Raw genomic sequence first — 19,549 nt, forward strand, 5'->3', positions numbered from 1 at the left:
AGTATATATTTGACCCAACATGCTAATCATTCGTCACACTGAAGGCACCGTATTTGATTCCCAAGTAGACAAAAAAGACTACATTGAGTGAAGCCAATTGGTGTAACAACGGTGTCCGCCCGGGAAGGATACAATTGAAAAAGGCACATTTCAAGAACATACCTCAGTGCCGCGAAAGAGACAATGAGTAAGGGAATCAATACCGTCTTCTCAAATAACCGTTACCCAATGATCACAATGGATTAAAATTGTATCGTTTTAGTGACTTGTCCTTTGTTTGCTGTTAGGTATCACATATGTGTCTGTTTATACGTATATCTGTGCAATAAATGGTCATTCTTCTAAATTGTATTTTTTTAGTTTTTAGCATGAATATAAACGTAATAACTCAGGCAACAATAGCTCTTATCTCAAAAAGTTATCAGAAAAGGATAAAACATTGAACTAATTTGACACTCCCATAAGTTAAAATGCTTCAAAGAAATAATTGTTTTTACAATCATTAATAATTCGTAAAATGTGGGTAGAGGGCAGAAGTTTCACCAAGGACATGTGGAACCACTTTGGGAATGATGGTCATAAGACCAATGATAACCTTGAGGGGTGGCATCACAAGATCAACCAGTTAGCCCGAAAGTGCCACCCGGACATTTTTTAGATGTGACGTAAAACCCAACTCAACATAACTGAGATTGTCAAAGTGTTCAAACGCGAACAGCCATTTACGGAAGTTGCAATCTTGAGACCGTCGACCTGCTCTATTTACAAAGATCTATACTAGGCTATATTATGTGTATGCATGTGATTGATCCTGAGAATTAATTATGAGAATTGATGATGATGTGAATTATATATGAGTTATATGAGTGTTATTATACTATGCCTGTTATGATTGTGAAACCCCCATTGAATAAAACTGAAAATAGATGGTATATATCTTTGCTTTTCTATGTTAAATACGGTACCATATTACGTGGCTTAACAATGTTGTGATAGCATTGCCGCCAAAGCCACATTCCCCCGTTGTTCATCCATGTCCCTTGTCGGGAACGCCACACGAAGTTCAGCCTGTTTTTTCTCAAATGTGGCCTTGCCGGGCTGGAACCATAACAACACGTAATATGGTATGCGTAGTCTCGGTATTAATTATTGATTGGTGTTTTAGTACCATGCCATACACTAATTCAGTGTATTTTGCAGATAACGTATCTGAATGGAGTTATGTGAAAAGTAATAAACCTGATTAGGGTAAAGATAATTGACAACCAACACATCCTATAGGATAAACTGTTCTCGAAAGTCTAATGATGATTCCTTTCCTTCCCCAGTTGAATTTGCACTGACAAGCTCACCATTATCAGCAACAGACGCAGAACCCTTCACCTTGACCTGTAGCATCACGTCTGGTTCTGTGGTAAACATAGCATGGTTGCAGAACAACACAACAAAGGTCTTTACGCAGCTGCCCGACAGTTGTACTAAGCAACAACCCCCTACATGGAATAACATCAGCCGTTTCAGTGAGAGCTGCAATGACACGGTCCACAGTTTAGAGTTTAGGTTCAACTCTACTACAGACCAGGGAGGATGGCAGTGCGGAATGATTGTAAACATGACCTACATGTACCCGAGAAGCAACATTTATAATATAGGTGGGTATGACGTATTCACTGTGTGTCATTTTATATCTTTGACAATACAGTAAATTGTCAGCAATGCAATCATCTATAGCCATGGAATTAATAAAACGCGTAAAATTTACGTAAACTACAGACACGTGCTTTGTCATTCCAAATAATACGATCTGCTTTCAGGTGTTGCAAGCTCTGTTATGTCAACAACGACCCGGTATGTGGGGACCTCATCTGAACCTGTGGCAATGACGTCACAGAAAGGTAGTTTTTCATTCCGCACTCAGGGTATTTACAGGGAACCCCAAGACTGACCACTTGAACGTTAACAAAGTATGCTCATAGTCGGACTTAACGTATTACGTAATGTTATCATACACATATTTATCAATCACCATACGATATAGTTTACAAGAACATGGAAAATGTGTAGAAAGATGTAAGTTGTATTAAGATTGTCTCACTCTATACATGTATGTTTATTAAGATTGTCTCCCTCTTTACATATATGTTATTAAGGATTCTGCAAAAGACTAAGTACTGTATGTCATATAAGACGTAAATCAGTTGATTATTCCCATTTAATGACGGATTACTTACAAAATCAGTTGGTTGGAGCTGCGGCGGAATGACAGCAACAGTCTAACCGAGTAACGTCATTACTGGAATGTCATGAAAAGGATGAAATATTTAACTGTAATTTTGAAATATTTGCTAAAATAAATAATAAATCACACAACTAGATAGGCCTTGATGTGCTAAGAATGTACAATGCCATTTCGAAGGTGGTCAAATATAACATTATGAACAACCGCGTAACTCTGATGTCAGTGACAGACGTGTGCTCTTTGAAAACAAACAACATTCTGAGTAAGGATTGTGACACATTATCGAACACATCATTTTTTACAATTTCGAACCTGGGTCTATTTCAATTTCATTTAAACCATTAAACAATGCGATTTTCTGAAATGAATTTTAATCTTCATTTCCAAGAAGTATATTCACCATACACACAGAGATAAAAACTCATTTCTCAGGTAAGGAGGAACATGCCCAACTATGCACTCAGTGAGCTGTCTACTTTCAGGTATTGCAAGTCCTGTCACGTCAACTCAGTCTTCAACAACCACCGGGTATAGGGAGACAATGCCAAAATCTGGGACAGTGACACCACAGAGAGGTAATTCTCTCTGACATGTACATATCGTACTCAGTTCCTATTCCAGCTCCAGTGAGGAAATAATTAAGAACACGCGCTAATGCGTTCAGAAATTATACAACTATATATAGACATGACATTCAGGAAGATTGTGACACTGTGTTATTTAATTACCCATTAAGAAACAGTTAGCGTCTCTGTCGAGTATGTTATCATAGGTGCATGCTGTTTCCTACAGGAAATCCTTGAAATTTTCTAAACTGATCGGCATCGGTAATAAGACGTTTACTTTAGGCGACATGTGCCAATTGTGCCAGGCTTAACACTCTGAATGAAGACGCACAGGCAGACATGACAATAATCCCTAATATGAGAACGAGAATTAGTGAGTCAGTTAATATTAAGAAAGTCACATCGGTAATATTTCAGCCATATCGTGACTAAAACAAGTTATACACTAATAATATATTTGAAACCAAAACCTGTCAACAAAGGAAAGAAATATAAAAGATTATCACAGATATAGATATAGGTCTAAAACTAGTACGTGAGCATTAGAAAGTGTTCATAACAATACATCCAAACACTTGACTCAAGATCAACAGCATCCAAATATAGGCCACCACACTAGGGACGAGAACGAGAATGAGTGAGTGAGGTAAGAGTTAACTCATCTCGGCAATATTTCAGCCATATAGTGACGGGAAACGTAGAACGAGAATGATTGTATAGAATATGTTGTTAGAAGTGCTTAACACCAGTCAGTGATTGTAGTGTAGCCTCAGTCAGTAATATTCCTGCTTCAGTATGACGTTGTCAGAAATAAGGTCACCTCATCAACCAAGTCACTGATCACTCATCTGTGTGGTCGCTTCTCATAGCCAGCAGCAGTTGATGGGGATCTGTTACAAACCAGGATACCTACGAGGCATTTTACAGCAGCATCTGACAATTCAAATTCAAAATTAACACGACATTAGATGGTAAGGGATATCTATTCACTGAAAAGTGTTGCGTGTCAAGACATTGCTGTCTATATTCTTGGTGTGAAGCACGTATCAGCGATAGGACTACATCCTGCCATTTCCGTTAGCATAACCCATTAAACATGTTAAAAGCAACGTATTGAAGCACATGTAGTATTTCAATCTTGACATTACACGCTACGTCTGAATATACCCTGATCCAAGCAAAACACTGTCTTTCAGCCTCCACAGATATCAGTGATTCAGACACCATCTACATCGTGGTTGGTGCTGTAGGTGGAGCTGTTTTGCTTGCCGTCGTTGTCGTGGGCATCGTGTGTATCCGACGGAGAAGACAATCAGCCCGTGTGTATTTGTGTTGAGATTTAACATAAGACTTGTTGACATCTAACATGGGTAAATGCCTTAAACAATCGTGTCTGATCGTATAGGCCGTCTAAATACTGGCAATGACGTTATATACTAGTATATTCGCCGTTTATAACTAGGTATTTCTAGCCATTGTCAGAATTATTTCTTGTTTATATGTGCAGCCTAACTAAATGTCCGTTTTCAGATCAGAAGAACGATATGAAAGGGAAGAGAAACGTGGAAGCGTGAGTTAAACATATTGCAATCACGCACACACACTCGCCCAAGTACACAAGCTGTACACAAAACAATGAGTGAGTGAGTGAGTTAAAATTTTAAGTCACATCGTCAGTATTTCAGCCATATCGTGACTATATCAAGTTATTAATAATAAATATAGGTAAAGTATAAAAACCTGTTAACGGAAGACAGTAAAACAACCAGACTATCACAGATATATATTTTAAAACTATTAATTAAAGTTATAACATTGTAACCATACATGACAAGACAATACAATAACAGGATGTAGATCGCCAACAACTGAAGGTAGATCACCAACTAGGGACCGTGGGGACATACAGTATACTTTGCTACCTGCATGGACCCTAGCTGGATTTACACCCATCCCTTCAGCTCCTGGCGAGTGTAGGGAAGTTTAGCCAGAATATAAAATAACAAACACAAAACAATTAGTGAGTGAGTGAGTTAAGATTAAGAGTCACATCGGCAATATTGCAGCCATATCGTGAGTATAATAATATATACTCTAATAATAAATAAAAGTTATTTCGTAAAATCTGTCAACAAAGGACAGTAAAATAACTATGTTATCACAGGTGTAAATATAAAACTAGCATGTCATCATTAAAACATTTATTACAATACAGGACAATGCAATATAAAAACCGGGCTGTAGGTAGATCACCATACTAGGGACCATGGGGACGCACAGTGCTTTTGATACCTGCAATGGCCCTAGTTGGATTTACACCATCCCTTCAGTCGTTGGCGATTGTAGGCACATTTAGCCATAATTTGAAATAACAAATATAATGTGATTAAAAAGCATGGTTGAGCTAAATTGACTTTGAAAGTTTTTGGACTTACGTAACCTCTCAGGAGGATAACAATTTTATGATAATTTAACCCCCTTTGAGGATACACCCACTAACAATCGCAGTTGCGCATTGATACTACGATTTATTGAATAACATTTATCTATCTACATAGACACGTTTACAGGCTGTTTGTTGAAGATTATTTGTAATGTTGTCACCTATATAAGATATTTCAACTTTTCTTCCAGCACTCCAGATTATCAAAACAGGACAAGCTGCCACACAGGTAGGTTTAGCGTATTGTCATTTGTATAAACCAGTGACAAAATAACCTAATTTGGAATCATGCTGCAGGTGGCAACTGTGGTACAAGACCTCATTCCCATGCATAGTTCCTATGATAATGTTGTACCCGTATCCAAGAATTGTTATTATACTTATCTAAACCCGTGAAGATTCGGATTAGAATTGGTTAAAGCAACTCATGCTTGTGTGGTCAGGCTCGCTAACTAGGTTGACACTTGTCATCGTATCCCAATTGTGTAGAACGATGCTCATACTGTTGATCACTGGATTGCCTGGTCCAGACGCGATTATTTACAGACCGCCGTCATATAGCTGGAATATTGTTGAGTGCGTCGTTAAACAACTAACAAAACATAACAACCTATTATACAGCAAATACTTATCTGTGTGAGAGTTCTTTTGACGTCTCTCAGTCTCTCCAGTCAACGTTACCCTCGCAATTTTTCAAGATTTATATTCCACGTTCTATAAGTTATTTTATATGTTTCAGTCGAAAATGATTTGTATGTAAAGGCACGTGGTATGACCCCAATCCACGAAGCTGAAAATCTGGATGACTTCGTTATGTCAGGTGACACTCTGTTATTACATATCTCCAAATGTTACAATGAAGATTTGAAAGGTCGGTCTGACCCCATTCTAAAATATTCGCTAAACTATATTTGCTTAACAGTTACAATAACAAAAGTGGACATGTTTTCTTGAATAATAGTATTGCTGTTTATATTCATTCATTTAATTAACGAGATGCATACGCGAGAGTGGATATGGCAGCTGCGAACACACGCACACCACGTGTCCAGGGTGCGTCATGTGACGTCGACGTAGACAGCCTGTATGCTAAACCCGATAAAAGCAGGTCTTCAAATGTTCAACAAGGTAAGGCTGATCTATTGTTTAGTGTCGAGGTCTGATTCGTGATATTATGCATGAAAGGAGTTTTTCTATGATGCAGTCATAAATAGAGGTAAACGCGTAGAACGATCTGTCCAGGTCAGAATTGTAACTTATGTGTGTTATTAGAGACGAAGGGGCGGTTGGGGTAGCCTAATGGTTGAAGCGTTGGCTCGTCACGCCAAAACCCCGGGTTCGAATCCCCACATGGGTACCATGTGTGAAGCCCATTTCTGGTGTCCCCCGCCGTGATGTTGCTGGAATATTGCTAAAAGCGGCGTAAAACTAAACTCAGTCAGTCAGTATTAGAGATTAAAAAAGGGACAGGGCCATCGATTATGTACATACCACCGTATAGCATGTAGCTGAAACATTGCTGAGTGTGGGTTAAACAGTGAGTGAGTGGGTTTAGCTTTACGCCGCTTTTAGCAATATTCCAGCAACATAACGGCAAACAACCAACAAACCAGCATCTGTACAGTACATTAAACACTCATTGTGTAAACTTCAGTTTCAGATGTATACGCCGAAGTAAAGAAACCAAAGAAGAAGCGACCAGATGATCCAAAGGTGTCTGAAGATGTCAACACTGGGGACGTGTATGCAAAACCCAACAAGGGTTGAAGGACACAGGAGTGTGAAATATAACGACCAAACCTTTCAGCTAAAGGATCGTTCCATTCCGACTAAATCATAAACTTGTGGTTTTGAATGACACTCAAATAGTGATGATACAAGTTATTCGCGAAAATGTCAGGCGGAACCTGCCCCATACTCTTAAAATGTTGGATACTATTTTACGCATTCTTGGAAATAATATGTCTCATGAATGCTACATCAGATGCTCATAGTTTATACAGTTGTAACTGTCACTAGTAATGCACGCAATCTTAATTTTCACTCGTAATTTGATCTCGATTTGACAGGATTCTTTCCCATTGCGATCATGCTTATCGAAAGTGACTTTATATTTTGCTGTTTCCACGAAACAGCTGGGTACAGTCTGTATAGTTGGAGAAATTGTTATGCACGGTATATACACTTATTATGTATACTATCGGACAATCACCGAATAACCCTTGCAGTTGCCTTGCATATTGAACATGTTCAGCTCGCTGTGATCTTTATCAAGATGAGTGCCCAATGATAGTCGTACGAAACGACAATTCAATGTATGTGACCTTGTGGATCGTTTAACATGATGCAACACACAGGTTCCGCCGTTCAGGTTCGGTAATCAAGAGGTGACTGCGATGTTTCTGTAATATTACGTTCTACGGCACTGATAACGTTCACTGCTTTTTACAATGCTGAGTTAACATTTATAACACACCTCAGGAAAAATGTGTACGGTGGTTTAGCTTCTATGATATATCTGTCACATTGACAGTTCTAGGAAGTACAATTAAACCGCAATAGTTCGGAACACCTCGAGAACAGGACGTTTACCATGTGAGTTGAGTGAGTTTGACTAAAGTCACATCGGCAATATTTCAGCCATATTGTGACTTGATAAAGTTATACGATAATTATAAAAACTGTCATCAATGGACAGACACAACTAGTGATATATCACGTTTGTTTTTAAAACTATATAATTATAGAACTGAGTGTTTCACACTTATACCTACAAATGGGGCTAGAGGGCGCTAGCAACATAGTTAGTGAGTGAGTTACAAGTTAACCTCACTTCGTCAATATTTCAGCCATATAGTGACGAGAAAGATTCCACATACACATTTAATGCAAGTAGTTAAATAACCAGTCATCGACGGACTGTAAAATAACTAGAATAATACAACGTAAAGATGGGCTATTGATCAGCAACATAGTTAAGGACACTATACTAGGGAAGTTTACTGTGTGAAGGTACGCGTTCACCTTCAGCAACATAACCATGTACCTTCTTGAGAGGCAGTTAGAAGTTGGTGAATATATAAGACCAGTGTATGGATGGCAACTTCTTGTTTATTGTATATCACAACGTTTCTGGGCTTCTTCTTGCCCCTTCTTCAGGGTACAATGTACCAATGAGTCGTTACATCCAGCGCATTAAACAGGAAGGACACGGTCCTGGGTGACTCGGGCATTGTGTACACATGGGCATAGGACTTCCGTTTGAAATGTGGGGCGGTGGGGTAGTCTAGTGGTTAAAGCGTTGGCTCGTCACGCCGAAGACCCAGGTTCGAATCCCTACATGGGCACAATGTGTGAAGCCCATTTCTGGTGTTCCCCGCCGTGATATTGCTGGAATATTTCTAAAAGCGGCGTAAAACCTAACACAGTCAGTCAGTCTGTTTGAAATGTGATGCTGGTCACATTGCAGTATATGGACGTAACGGTTTCTAGAGAACTCATCTGCTCACATGACGTCAGCTTGTGCCATTATTGTAAAGTATCCTCTGGCGTGTAGGAATAGGTTGGTAATTTAGCGCCCCATTCTGGTATTTCCAAACAGTGTATGATACGTTTATGAACACGTGTATATATTAGAACGCAGATTACAACTTTATCCCCCTAGAATGTTATCACTTCACAAGATGGTGCTGTTCAGAATATATAACGCTTGGCGTGCCATGGTCTCTAAATAACATGACCACGTAACGCTCACTTTATTGCTATTTATAGTCTGTGTTATAGATAGATCTGAATAACTGTTTTTTTTACTTATTAAATTTGTTATATTGAATAACTTTGCTATGTTTGAATATATATAAGTTTGCATTTTAATGTTGTATTTGTGATTCACTTGTGAACATGCATAGACTTGGTCTTGTCGCTCTACGGCTGCCAAAGTGCTGATGCAACGCTAATTTTTAATTTTATAAAATGTCCACGTTATCTGCCTTCGTAATGTTTCATTGGAGTTCTGTCTCTGCGATTAACACGACACAACATTGTTCATTTGAAAATGAATATGTTACTAACCATTCTGGTTCATCAGAATGAAATACGCGGAAACTTTATTATTTGCCTTCATAAAGGTAACGACATATAATGGTGGTTTGTGGCTGGAATGGGAAGTTGCAGAACTACGGATCAAAGGACAAATTATAATGTGTATGTTGTGTCGATGGCGAGATTGAGTGCTGGAGTTGCAGTGCAATGCTGTATTGAACAGTTGTGCAGTTATATCACATTGTGTAAGTTTGGTATGAGACGAAAACCCGAAGTGGTGCATTTTCAATACTTTAATGAAGTCCACAAGCATTGTTGTGGTAAAAATGAAAGGGTTTTGGTCGTCAGTCTAAGGGATGTAACTCTGTACAGCAAACTAGGCCATCAGCAAACATGCATGTGTAGCAATACTAGAATCGGAATACCAGATCTGGATACAAACGTTTTTGTAGTTGTAACCCACTGTAACATCAGAGTTCATACTTTGATCACACACATAATGGGAGAAACTTTGGATTTCACTTGGACACCCTATGTAGCCCTAACGAGCACAGGGACGTTTGTTGGGGAAGACAAAATGAACTGTGACTCGACCATGACCTCATCACATCACACCTGGTTCAGGGTATTTATCATAACTGAATAGAGATATGGATGAGGATAATACCCCATGCACAAACGTGTTAACACACAATAACCAACATATCTCTTGCTGTGGCAATATTTATTGAAGCACAAACGTTTTCCGTCGAGCAATTATTCGTCGTGAATACAAAATGCCATTTAGAAAGTGGACAAATGTAACATATGCTATATTTGGGAATACACTTTACTTTACTGAGAGAGTGTAATCACGAATATGACATGTGTTACATCTGACCACTTTCTAAATTTCATTGCGTCTTCATAGCTTTCGGCCAATTTATACTTATCAGAGGGGTACACAGAGTCCGCAGTCTAGACTACCAGTTGTCCGACATCAATTATTGTGGAAGTCGCGGTAGCTGAGCGGGTTAGGCGGCTGACTTTGTGTGCTGACGATTAGGTGCCTGACTCTGAGGGTGTAGGTTCGAATCCCGAATGGGACTTAACCCAACAAATGTGTTAAATAATTCGTCTAATTTGAAATTGTAGTTAAACACCATTGAACAAACGTTAACCCCATTCAAAAAAGTATAAGCTTGTTGTCATTCGTACCATCGTTGTTGATTTGGAGAGAGGGGCGGTGGGGTAGTCTAGTGGTGAAAGCGTTGGCTCGTCACACCTGAAGGTAGATCACATGGGTACACATGGGTACAATGAGTGAAGCCCATTTCTGGTGTCCCCCGCCGTGATATTGCTGGAATATTGCTAAAAGCGGTGTAAAACCAGACTCAGTCAGTCAGTCAGTGATTTGGAGAGAATTCATACCCATACTCATAATGATTGTCCCTACCTGTGTTCAGACGCAGATGTCTAGGGAGGTTACAGTAACAGTACATGGAGTTTTGTGTTTTAGAGACTAACAGGATCGGGTGGTCAGGCTCGCTAGCTTGGTTGACACATGTCATCGGTTCCCAGTTGCGTAGATCGATGCTCATGCTGTTGATCACTGGATTGTCTGGTCAAGACTCGATTATTTACAGACCGCCGCCATATAGCTGGAATATTGCTGAGTGCGGCGTAAAACTAAACTCACTCACTCACTTTCTTTAATCGTAGCATATGAGTCTTTTTAAATTGTAAGTCCCCATGGTCCTTAGCATGATTATCTGCCTTTATTGTATAATGTATCGTGTACTGAAATATTGTTTTATGGTTGAGTGCTAGTTTTATATATAAATCTGTGATATTCTAGTTATTTTATTGTCTTTGTTGACAGGTAGATATTATCATTATATTGCTTCAGTTCTATTTTATTAATGCAAACATTTGGGGGTCACGATATGCCTGAAATATTGCGGATGTGACTTTATATTACAACTCACTCACTCAATGTCAAAAATGTCATTTCTCCTAACTGGTATTCATTGAATACCTATCTTAGCTACCTCATTTACATTTGCGCTCATCAACACGCTGAAAATAAGTGAGGGAGTGAGTGAGTGAGTGAATACTTAACGTCACATCCGCAATGTTTCAGCCATATCGTAACGAGAACAATTTTGACGTTGATAAAGAATATGTGTATATTGTCAAACATGTCGTCAAGGGACGGTAAAGCAACTATATTTTATAGATTATCACAGTTAGAATTAGAACTAGTATGTTAAGTTAAAACAAATAGCATTTTATGGGACAATACAACATATAGACAGGCTACAGATCCCCAACACCTGAAGGTAGATCACCATACTAGGGACCATGGGGACTTACACAAAACAATAAGTGAGTGAGTTAAGATTTTAGTAACATCGGCAGTATTTCAGCCATACCGTGACTATATCAAGTTATATATTAATAATAATTATAGGTGAAGTATAAAAACCTGTTAACGAAGAAAAGTAAACAACCAGACTATCACAGATATAAATTTTAAAACTAGTGATTAAAGTTAAAACATTGTAACCATACATAGCAAGACAATATAAAAACAGGTTATAGATCACCAACTAGGGACCGTGGGGACATACAGTAACTTTGCTACCTGCATGGACCCTAGTTGGATTTACACCATCCCTTCAGCCGCTGGCGATTGTAGGAAAATTTAGCCATAATTCAAAATAACCAAATTATTACGTTAAAAATGGTAAGTTTAAAGTTTAACTTTGAATGTTTAGGCACTTACGTACTCTGTCAAGGGGACAATAATGTTACGATACTTTAATCCCCTTTGAGGATACAGCCAATATAGTCCGTTTGAATTCATTTTTGATCGATGAATTGCTCATTAACAGAATATCTAATAATCGTAACAAAACCAAGTTTTGCACAGTCACATGAAATCGACAGACACACTCTGATGATTTGTCTCTTAATTTTGGACACCCGAATGACAAAGTTGTTTAACAAACGATCATTATTTTGTTGTCACTTTTTGCTATTTCTTAGGGGACCACCACCTGGTAGAATAGTCAGGCAATCAACAAGCGTGTGCAGTGAAATTTCAATCTCACACGTACAACGCACGTAGACTGTCTATCAATATAAACTCTGTCAAAAAAGAAACGCAACCCCTGTCCTCAGATATGAAAAATTCGTTTGAATGAAGTTATTGCTTCCAAACTAAATTTTATTCGAATGTATTGAAATGATACACGTAATTAATGAAGATTACCATCCAAACAACTGCATTTGTACGCATAAGTGTATTTTATTGCTTATTCCGTCACAACGCATGAAATGACCCTCATGGTGACTTCGCACAAAAAAAACACATGCAAATCATGAAAATGGCAGTTAATGTAGGGGTGTATAAAAGCCCATGTGCTTCCGTATTATATTCATTCATTTGTCGCCGAAAAGCTGTGTTAAAAATGCCACGATTGAGTGCTGCCGACCGAAATATCGCCATTGGTCGTGTTCAAGCCGGAGAAAGTTTTGGAACTGTTGCACGGCACCTAAATGTTCACAAAACAACGATATCCCGACTTTGGAGCCGCTACAACAACTTCAATTTGACCAACGATCGCCCGAGAAGTGGAAGGCCAAGAATCACGACCCCCCCTTCAAGATCGGTACATCCGGGTCCATCACCTGCGTAATCGGCATGCCCTACCAACCGTGACTGCCACACAAATACCAGGTTTGAGGAGAGTGTCAGCTCAAACGATTAGGAACCGTCTGAAAGAAGCGGGTTTACGTGCCTGTAGACCAGTTGTTGGACCTGTACTACGCCCCCTACATCGACGCCGACGACTCAGGTGGTGCAACAACGTAAGGATACGGACTTTACAAAACTGGAGGCGAATCTGGTTTTCTGATGAATCACGTTTTCTTTTGCAACGTCACGACGGAAGACAGCGTCTGTATAGGAGACGTCATAAACGTTTTGCGCCCATCTGCGTCCGACAGGTGGACAGATTTGGCGGAGAAAGCGTCATGGTTTGGGGAACCATCTCATACAACCAGAAATCAGACTTGGTGATCGTTCCAGGGAACCTGACAGCCCAACGTTACATCAACCACGTGTTAGAGCTTCACCTTCTCCCGATTATTGACCAACAGACACAGATTTTTCAACGGGACAACGCCCGGCCTCATACTGCACGTGCAACAATGAACTGTCTGCAGAATTCCAACGTCAATGTCTTGCCATGACCCTCTAAATCACCAGACCTCAACCCTATTGAACACCTGTGGGATACTCTGGATCGACGCGTACGTCAACGTCAGCCGCCGCCACAGACGCTGCAACAGCTCGCCGTTGCACTGCAGGAGGAGTGGAGAGCCATTCCCCAGGAAAGAATCCGGCGTCTTATCCGTTCTTGTCCAAGGAGATGCCGTGCAGTGATTGCAGCGCGTGGTGCTCATACGAGATACTGAGAAAGACGCCCCCCCTGGTGACAAACTGGTGTCTGTGAGATGACTTTTGAAATGACAATTTTAAACATGCCCATCTGGGTTATTATTCTGCCAAATTTCAGACTTCTGTCTTAAATAATAAAAATGCCGTGTCGTCCTAAAACTTCAGATCAAAATCTCTAAAATACAGGGGTTGCGTTTCTTTTTTTGACAGAGTTTATATAAGAGCTGTTAGTATGGACTTTGCTTCTGTTGTGAATATTGAGCTGTTATCTGGTAATCTAGAGGATATTGGTCTGGATCCACAGTGGCACAAGCAACTGCTCCACCATATTTGGACCCAATTGTAAATAAGGATTTGTATATATTATGTTTACATTTTAATTGATTAAATTATTGTTCATATTGTAATTCATTACTTTCAGACTTTTTAAATGTGGTTAATGTTAAGTCAACCTGTGGCCTCACTAATTGCCAAGGAGGAGAAGAAAGATCCCTTCTTTGAAATGGTTTCTCCCTTATGTCGTACTATATTAAACACGGGTGCCTTCACACCTCTGTCACATTTGTCGATTTTTACGTCTTTTTTCTGCAATTCGCATCGTTCATCGCAATGTTTTAATTATGTTTCCCTGCCCGGGCAGACCACAAGGATCCTAGCCACCCATACAGCCAATGGACCCCAGACACCACCGGCAACCCAGGCAGCTCAACAGGCTACCCCTACGACAGAGGCGCCGGCACAGGCCTCGTCACAGAGCTTATCGTCCTCATCACCGATATCTACAACCCCTTTATTGGCAGTGGCACAACGGGTTATGACCTCCGTGAATGTGAGTAAACACAATATTTGTTAATTGTTTCTGCAGCACACGTGTTACTTGTTCTAAACGTTTTGAATATGTCACCTGGCTCTTTACACGCCTACTGTATATATTCCTATATAGCATATGTCTAAAATGGTTGTGTTCCTTACTAAATTGAGCGGATGAGTGAGAAATCATTGACAGGTAATCCTGTACGAACGCGTTGAACCGATGACTGGTCAGCTTATGAGGTGGACACTTGAACCACCAGTCTCCCTACTACTTACACGGGTTATATCACAACTGTGCAGACGGATGGCCGTGATATCAGACACTATACTGTCTTGTTCGGACACATTTGCAGACAGCTGACACATGTCTGAAGTATTCTTGGGTGCTCAGTTAAACAGCAAACAAAGCAGAATATTTCAGCTATATTTACATGCACACACACTTTGAATAGAGATGTTTAGACAGATGATTACAGTAGGATGACTCGTCTTCTATTTGTTATGTTGCAGCTTGTTGAAGGCCGGCTACAGAAGCTGCAGGAAGAGCTTGGAACTCTCCGGGTACAGGCTATTGGAGCAGGAAGACATCCAGCTGACAGCCAAGGTAAGCCTAACAACCCAATGTGAACATGATAAGGTGTGTGTGATGTCGCCTAGTGTTATCACAAGTCGTACATACGGCGTTAACGATACGTCTCTCTCTGCATAATAAGATAATGGATTATCGACCACCTGGAAATACTCTTTGGCTGTTAATATAACTTTTAAAGAATTGTAATCAGTTCTTGGAAGTTCACGCTGATTGGCTTTTTGACCCGTCTAGTCCACATAGAATTTTGTCCTAATATACCAAACAAAATACAAAAACATCAAGCACAGGTGTGTTAATAATCATGAGTACAGGCACATTATCTGTACTGTGTCCTTTTGGTTTTACAACTCTACAGTAAGCGAGCACAGAAACGTCCACATCAGCAGTTTTGACGTCGGTCACCGTAGCCACCCAGACGGTGCCAACTGTGAGAAGGAAGCGAGGCAGGGATGTTGGGGCTGCGAGGGTCAACCTCTACAGAAAATACAGAAATAGATTTCGAAAGAGGCTAAAACATGTCAACGCAAACTCTCCATGTGCTGGATTGACTACAAAACTGCATGTGACTGTCCCTCATGAATGGATTCTGAAGTCTCTTCATTGTATTGGCCTTCCCGAGCGACTGCATGATTTACTCAAGTCTTTGGGGTAAATGATTTCGCCAAGAAGTAGGCATCCCCATGGGCACCAATTGTGCTCCCCTGTTTCTTTATGCATTTGAATCAGAATTTCTGCTTGGGTTGGCAAAATATAAACAATGTAATTTGGCCAATAAGTCTAACTTAAGCTTCCTCATTAAATATCGTTCAGTAACCATCATATAGCCAATTGCCTTCCACTGATTTACCCACCTGAACTTGAAATTCAGGAGACATGTGTGACCGCCTCACTGTTCCATACTTATATCCATGCATAAAGAGTAACAGTGACCCCTAAAAATCTTCACATTGGTGTTTACATTTCACAATTTTTGAGGTACAATCGAGCGTGTTCTTTTTATCAGGATTTCAAAGACGGTCATGCCGCTCTTGCCCAGAAGTTCGTTCGATCAAGGTTACAACTGACACGAGTCAGTCCCCTGCCTTCGACATAGTGTAATATTACACTATGTCGAAGGCAGGGGACGTGTGTGACACAGGAACGGGGATCGTTACGCACGTGTTCTGTTCTGGATTAGCTGTGTACTCTTATATTAATCTCGACTTGGCCTTGAGCTGATTGTGTTGATAGGACTCCTTACAGCGTCCATGAGTCGAGGCAACACCCAGGAGCCTGGCCCACAAGGTTTGTTATGTTCTGAGTGCAACACTAGTAAGCAAAACGGGGCGGTGGGGTAGCCTAGTGGTTAAAGCGTTGGCTCGTAACGCCGAAGACCCTGGTCCAAATCCCCACATGGGTACATTGTGTGAAGCCCATTTCTGGTGTCCCCGCCGTGATGTTGCTGGAATATTGCTAAAAGCGGCGTACAACCAAACTCGGTCAGTAAGCGAAACTGTGACAGAAGACGCAAACCAGGAAGATACTGGCTGATATGAGTAGGTGAAAAGTGGAGGTAAAACATGGCATAAATACTGATACTGCTCACAGTACTTCCCACCACAAACATTGCCTTCTTAACAGTGTTTGCACGCCAGAATACTATTACTGTGTTTGTACAATTTATTTGGTTCAACCTAACACACGGTCATACAAACTTGCCATTGACGTTTTTTATCGTTTGTTTATCTGTCAGGAAAAAGTGAGAATGTGATGTAGAAAGTGTTTGTGATACGGGGAATTGCATTGTGTAACCAATATCGAGTGAGTGAGCGAATCAGTGAGTGAGAGATTGTGGAAAGCTTTACGCCGGTTTCAACTTGGGACATAAACAAAATGACTTTACACATTACACCCATGTTGGGAGGCGAACCTTGACCTTCGAACCATTTAAACCACAAAGCCACCCCACCGTCCATTCCTGTCAGAGAATTTGAATACCACAATCCGCAAGCACGGGAGTCTAATCACTTACAGTCATCATCGTACCTTCATACATATGTTCAGCAATAACAGGCGTCGATATACAAGTGCGTCGGTAAAAACATGTTCAGCGTGTATATTGAAACCCGGCCCTTAAAGATGCGGGTTAGAATCGGTGCTCAGCAACCCATGCTTGTCGTAAGAGGCGACTAACGGGTTCGGGTGTTCAGACTCGCTGACTTTTTTGACACATGTCATCGTATCCTAATTACGTAGATTGATGCTCATGATGTTAATCACTGGATTGCCTGATCCAGACTCAATTATTTACAGACCGACGCCATATAGCTGGAATATTGCTGAGTGCGGCGTAAAACTCACTCACTCACTCACTCATTGATTGTTTGGTTTGAAGCTGATGAATCATAAGAAAGGTATGCTACTTTATGAGTGACAAATCTTGTCGCTCTTGATTGACAACGGTATAAACATCTATACTGAAACGTCACATCATAATACCATAAATAAGTCGTTACCCATAAAGTAGCATAGTTTTCTTTGTGGAGCTGTTTTATCAAGAAACTGTACACATTAACAACTGACAGCCAAGCACTGTCCCGAAAAATAATGGCTGTAGACTTTAGAGTGGCTACACACTCATGAGTTTGTATTTACCGTGAAACCCTTTGCCTGTAAATGAGAGATGTTGACAGTCCAGATATTCATTTACGACAACTCAGGCAGCGCTCATGTCTGGATACAGAAACATGCGCTGTTGTGGACGGTTGTTGTAACATGAGTTGCATAATGTTCCTGTTTTATTAATACGACAATACTCTAACTGATGAGACGACTTCCTCGTTGCACAAAAATACCTCGGTGAAACAGATAAGCGGGTATTGAAAACAAGTCAGACTGGTATTCAAGTTTAGTAACCGAACAAATAGGTTATGTTGACAGAACAGCATAAACTGAACTACCACACAGGATACCTTTGCATTAAGAGCTTGTCTATTTCACTGTCAGCTGGGGACTATGTAAGAAAGAAGAATATTGATCCTTGACTATACCTGTTGTGTATAGAAATAACATTTCACATCCTGGTCATGTTGTATACCAGTATACAAGGTTGTACAACTGTACGATACTGGCCGTGTATGTAGCTGTGTGTCGAAACACATGCCATATTTTGTTGAAACTTGTGAGAACACACAAGTATGGTTGTAGAGCCCTGTTTGTTCCAATGCGACGTGGATGTTTCAGTCTTTCCATCACACGCTGTGGATAGTTGAAGTCATTTTAAGACATATTTTGGAATGTGTGTCGCTACAATGAAGATCTGGAACATACTGGTCTGTGTGTGGATAGGCGTTATACATGGAGCTATGCTAGAAATGGTGAGTATGAGTATGCCTGTGAAATGTCTACCCTTAAATGTGCACTTACACATACAAATAATTATTCCGTATTAATTGAAATTAGTTGAACGCCTTATGAGTCCCAGTCATTTAATGTACATATCTGACAAACATGCTAATCATTCGTCATTTGGCCGTCACGCCGAAAGCCCAGGGTTTGATTACAAATGTGAAGTCTACATTGTGTGTTCATTCTAACAATAGGTAATATGGTATGCGTTGTTATCGATTGTTGTTATCGATTAACATACCAGTACACTAATCCAGTGTATTTTGCTGATAACGTATCTGAATGTAGTTATGTGAAAACTAATAAGCGTGATTATGGTATACATACATGACAACCAACACATCCTGTAGGTTAAACTGTTCTCGAAACTCTAATGGTGGTTCCTTTGCTTCCCCAGTTGAACTTGTACTGACGAGCTCACCATTATCAGCAACAGACGGAGAAACCTTCACCTTGATCTGTAGCGGCACTTCTGGTTCTGCAGTAAACATAGCATGGTTGCAGAACAATACAACAAAGGTCATTACGCAAATGAGCAACAATTGTACTAAGCAACCACCCCGTGTGGGGAATAATAACATCAACCGTTTCAGTGTGAGCTGCAATGCCACGGTCCACAGTATAGAGTTTTGTTTCAACTCCGCTACAGACCAGGGAGGATGGCAGTGCGGGAAGCTTGTAAACGACACCTACATATACCCGAGAAGCAACATTCATAGTGTAGGTGGGTATGACGAATTAGCTGTATTCATTTTATATTTTGACAATACAGTAAATTGTAAGCAATGTAATCATCTATTGTCATACAATAAACAAAATACCAGAAAGTAAACACGTCAGTGCTAGACCCGTGCTATTTGAAAGCAAACAAAATTTCTGAATAAGGATTGACACATTATCGAAAAAACGTCATTCGAAATATATTTAATTATTTGGAACCTGTTCTGTTTTAATTTCACTGTGTATAGAATAATATTAAAAATAATATGACTGAAATGAATGGCTATGTTCTGAAAGGAAG

General features: G+C 40.1%; 1 protein-coding gene across 1 annotated transcript in view; it reads left to right on the forward strand.

Moving 5' to 3' along the window:
• The window catches only part of LOC124286911 (mucin-5AC-like), a 115,657-nt gene that overhangs the window by 450 nt on the left and 95,658 nt on the right, over positions 1 to 19,549 (forward strand). The window contains exons 2-5 of the mRNA XM_046723356.1: positions 1,329 to 1,652; positions 1,815 to 1,895; positions 2,722 to 2,814; positions 18,926 to 19,252. Coding sequence (XP_046579312.1) covers positions 1,329 to 1,652; positions 1,815 to 1,895; positions 2,722 to 2,814; positions 18,926 to 19,252 — 825 coding nt within the window. The remainder of the gene's footprint in view (positions 1 to 1,328; positions 1,653 to 1,814; positions 1,896 to 2,721; positions 2,815 to 18,925; positions 19,253 to 19,549) is intronic.

The sequence above is a fragment of the Haliotis rubra genome, unplaced genomic scaffold (genome assembly GCF_003918875.1).
Source record: "Haliotis rubra isolate DU_JTF1 unplaced genomic scaffold, ASM391887v1 Scf396, whole genome shotgun sequence".
Lineage (NCBI taxonomy): Eukaryota > Metazoa > Mollusca > Gastropoda > Lepetellida > Haliotidae > Haliotis > Haliotis rubra.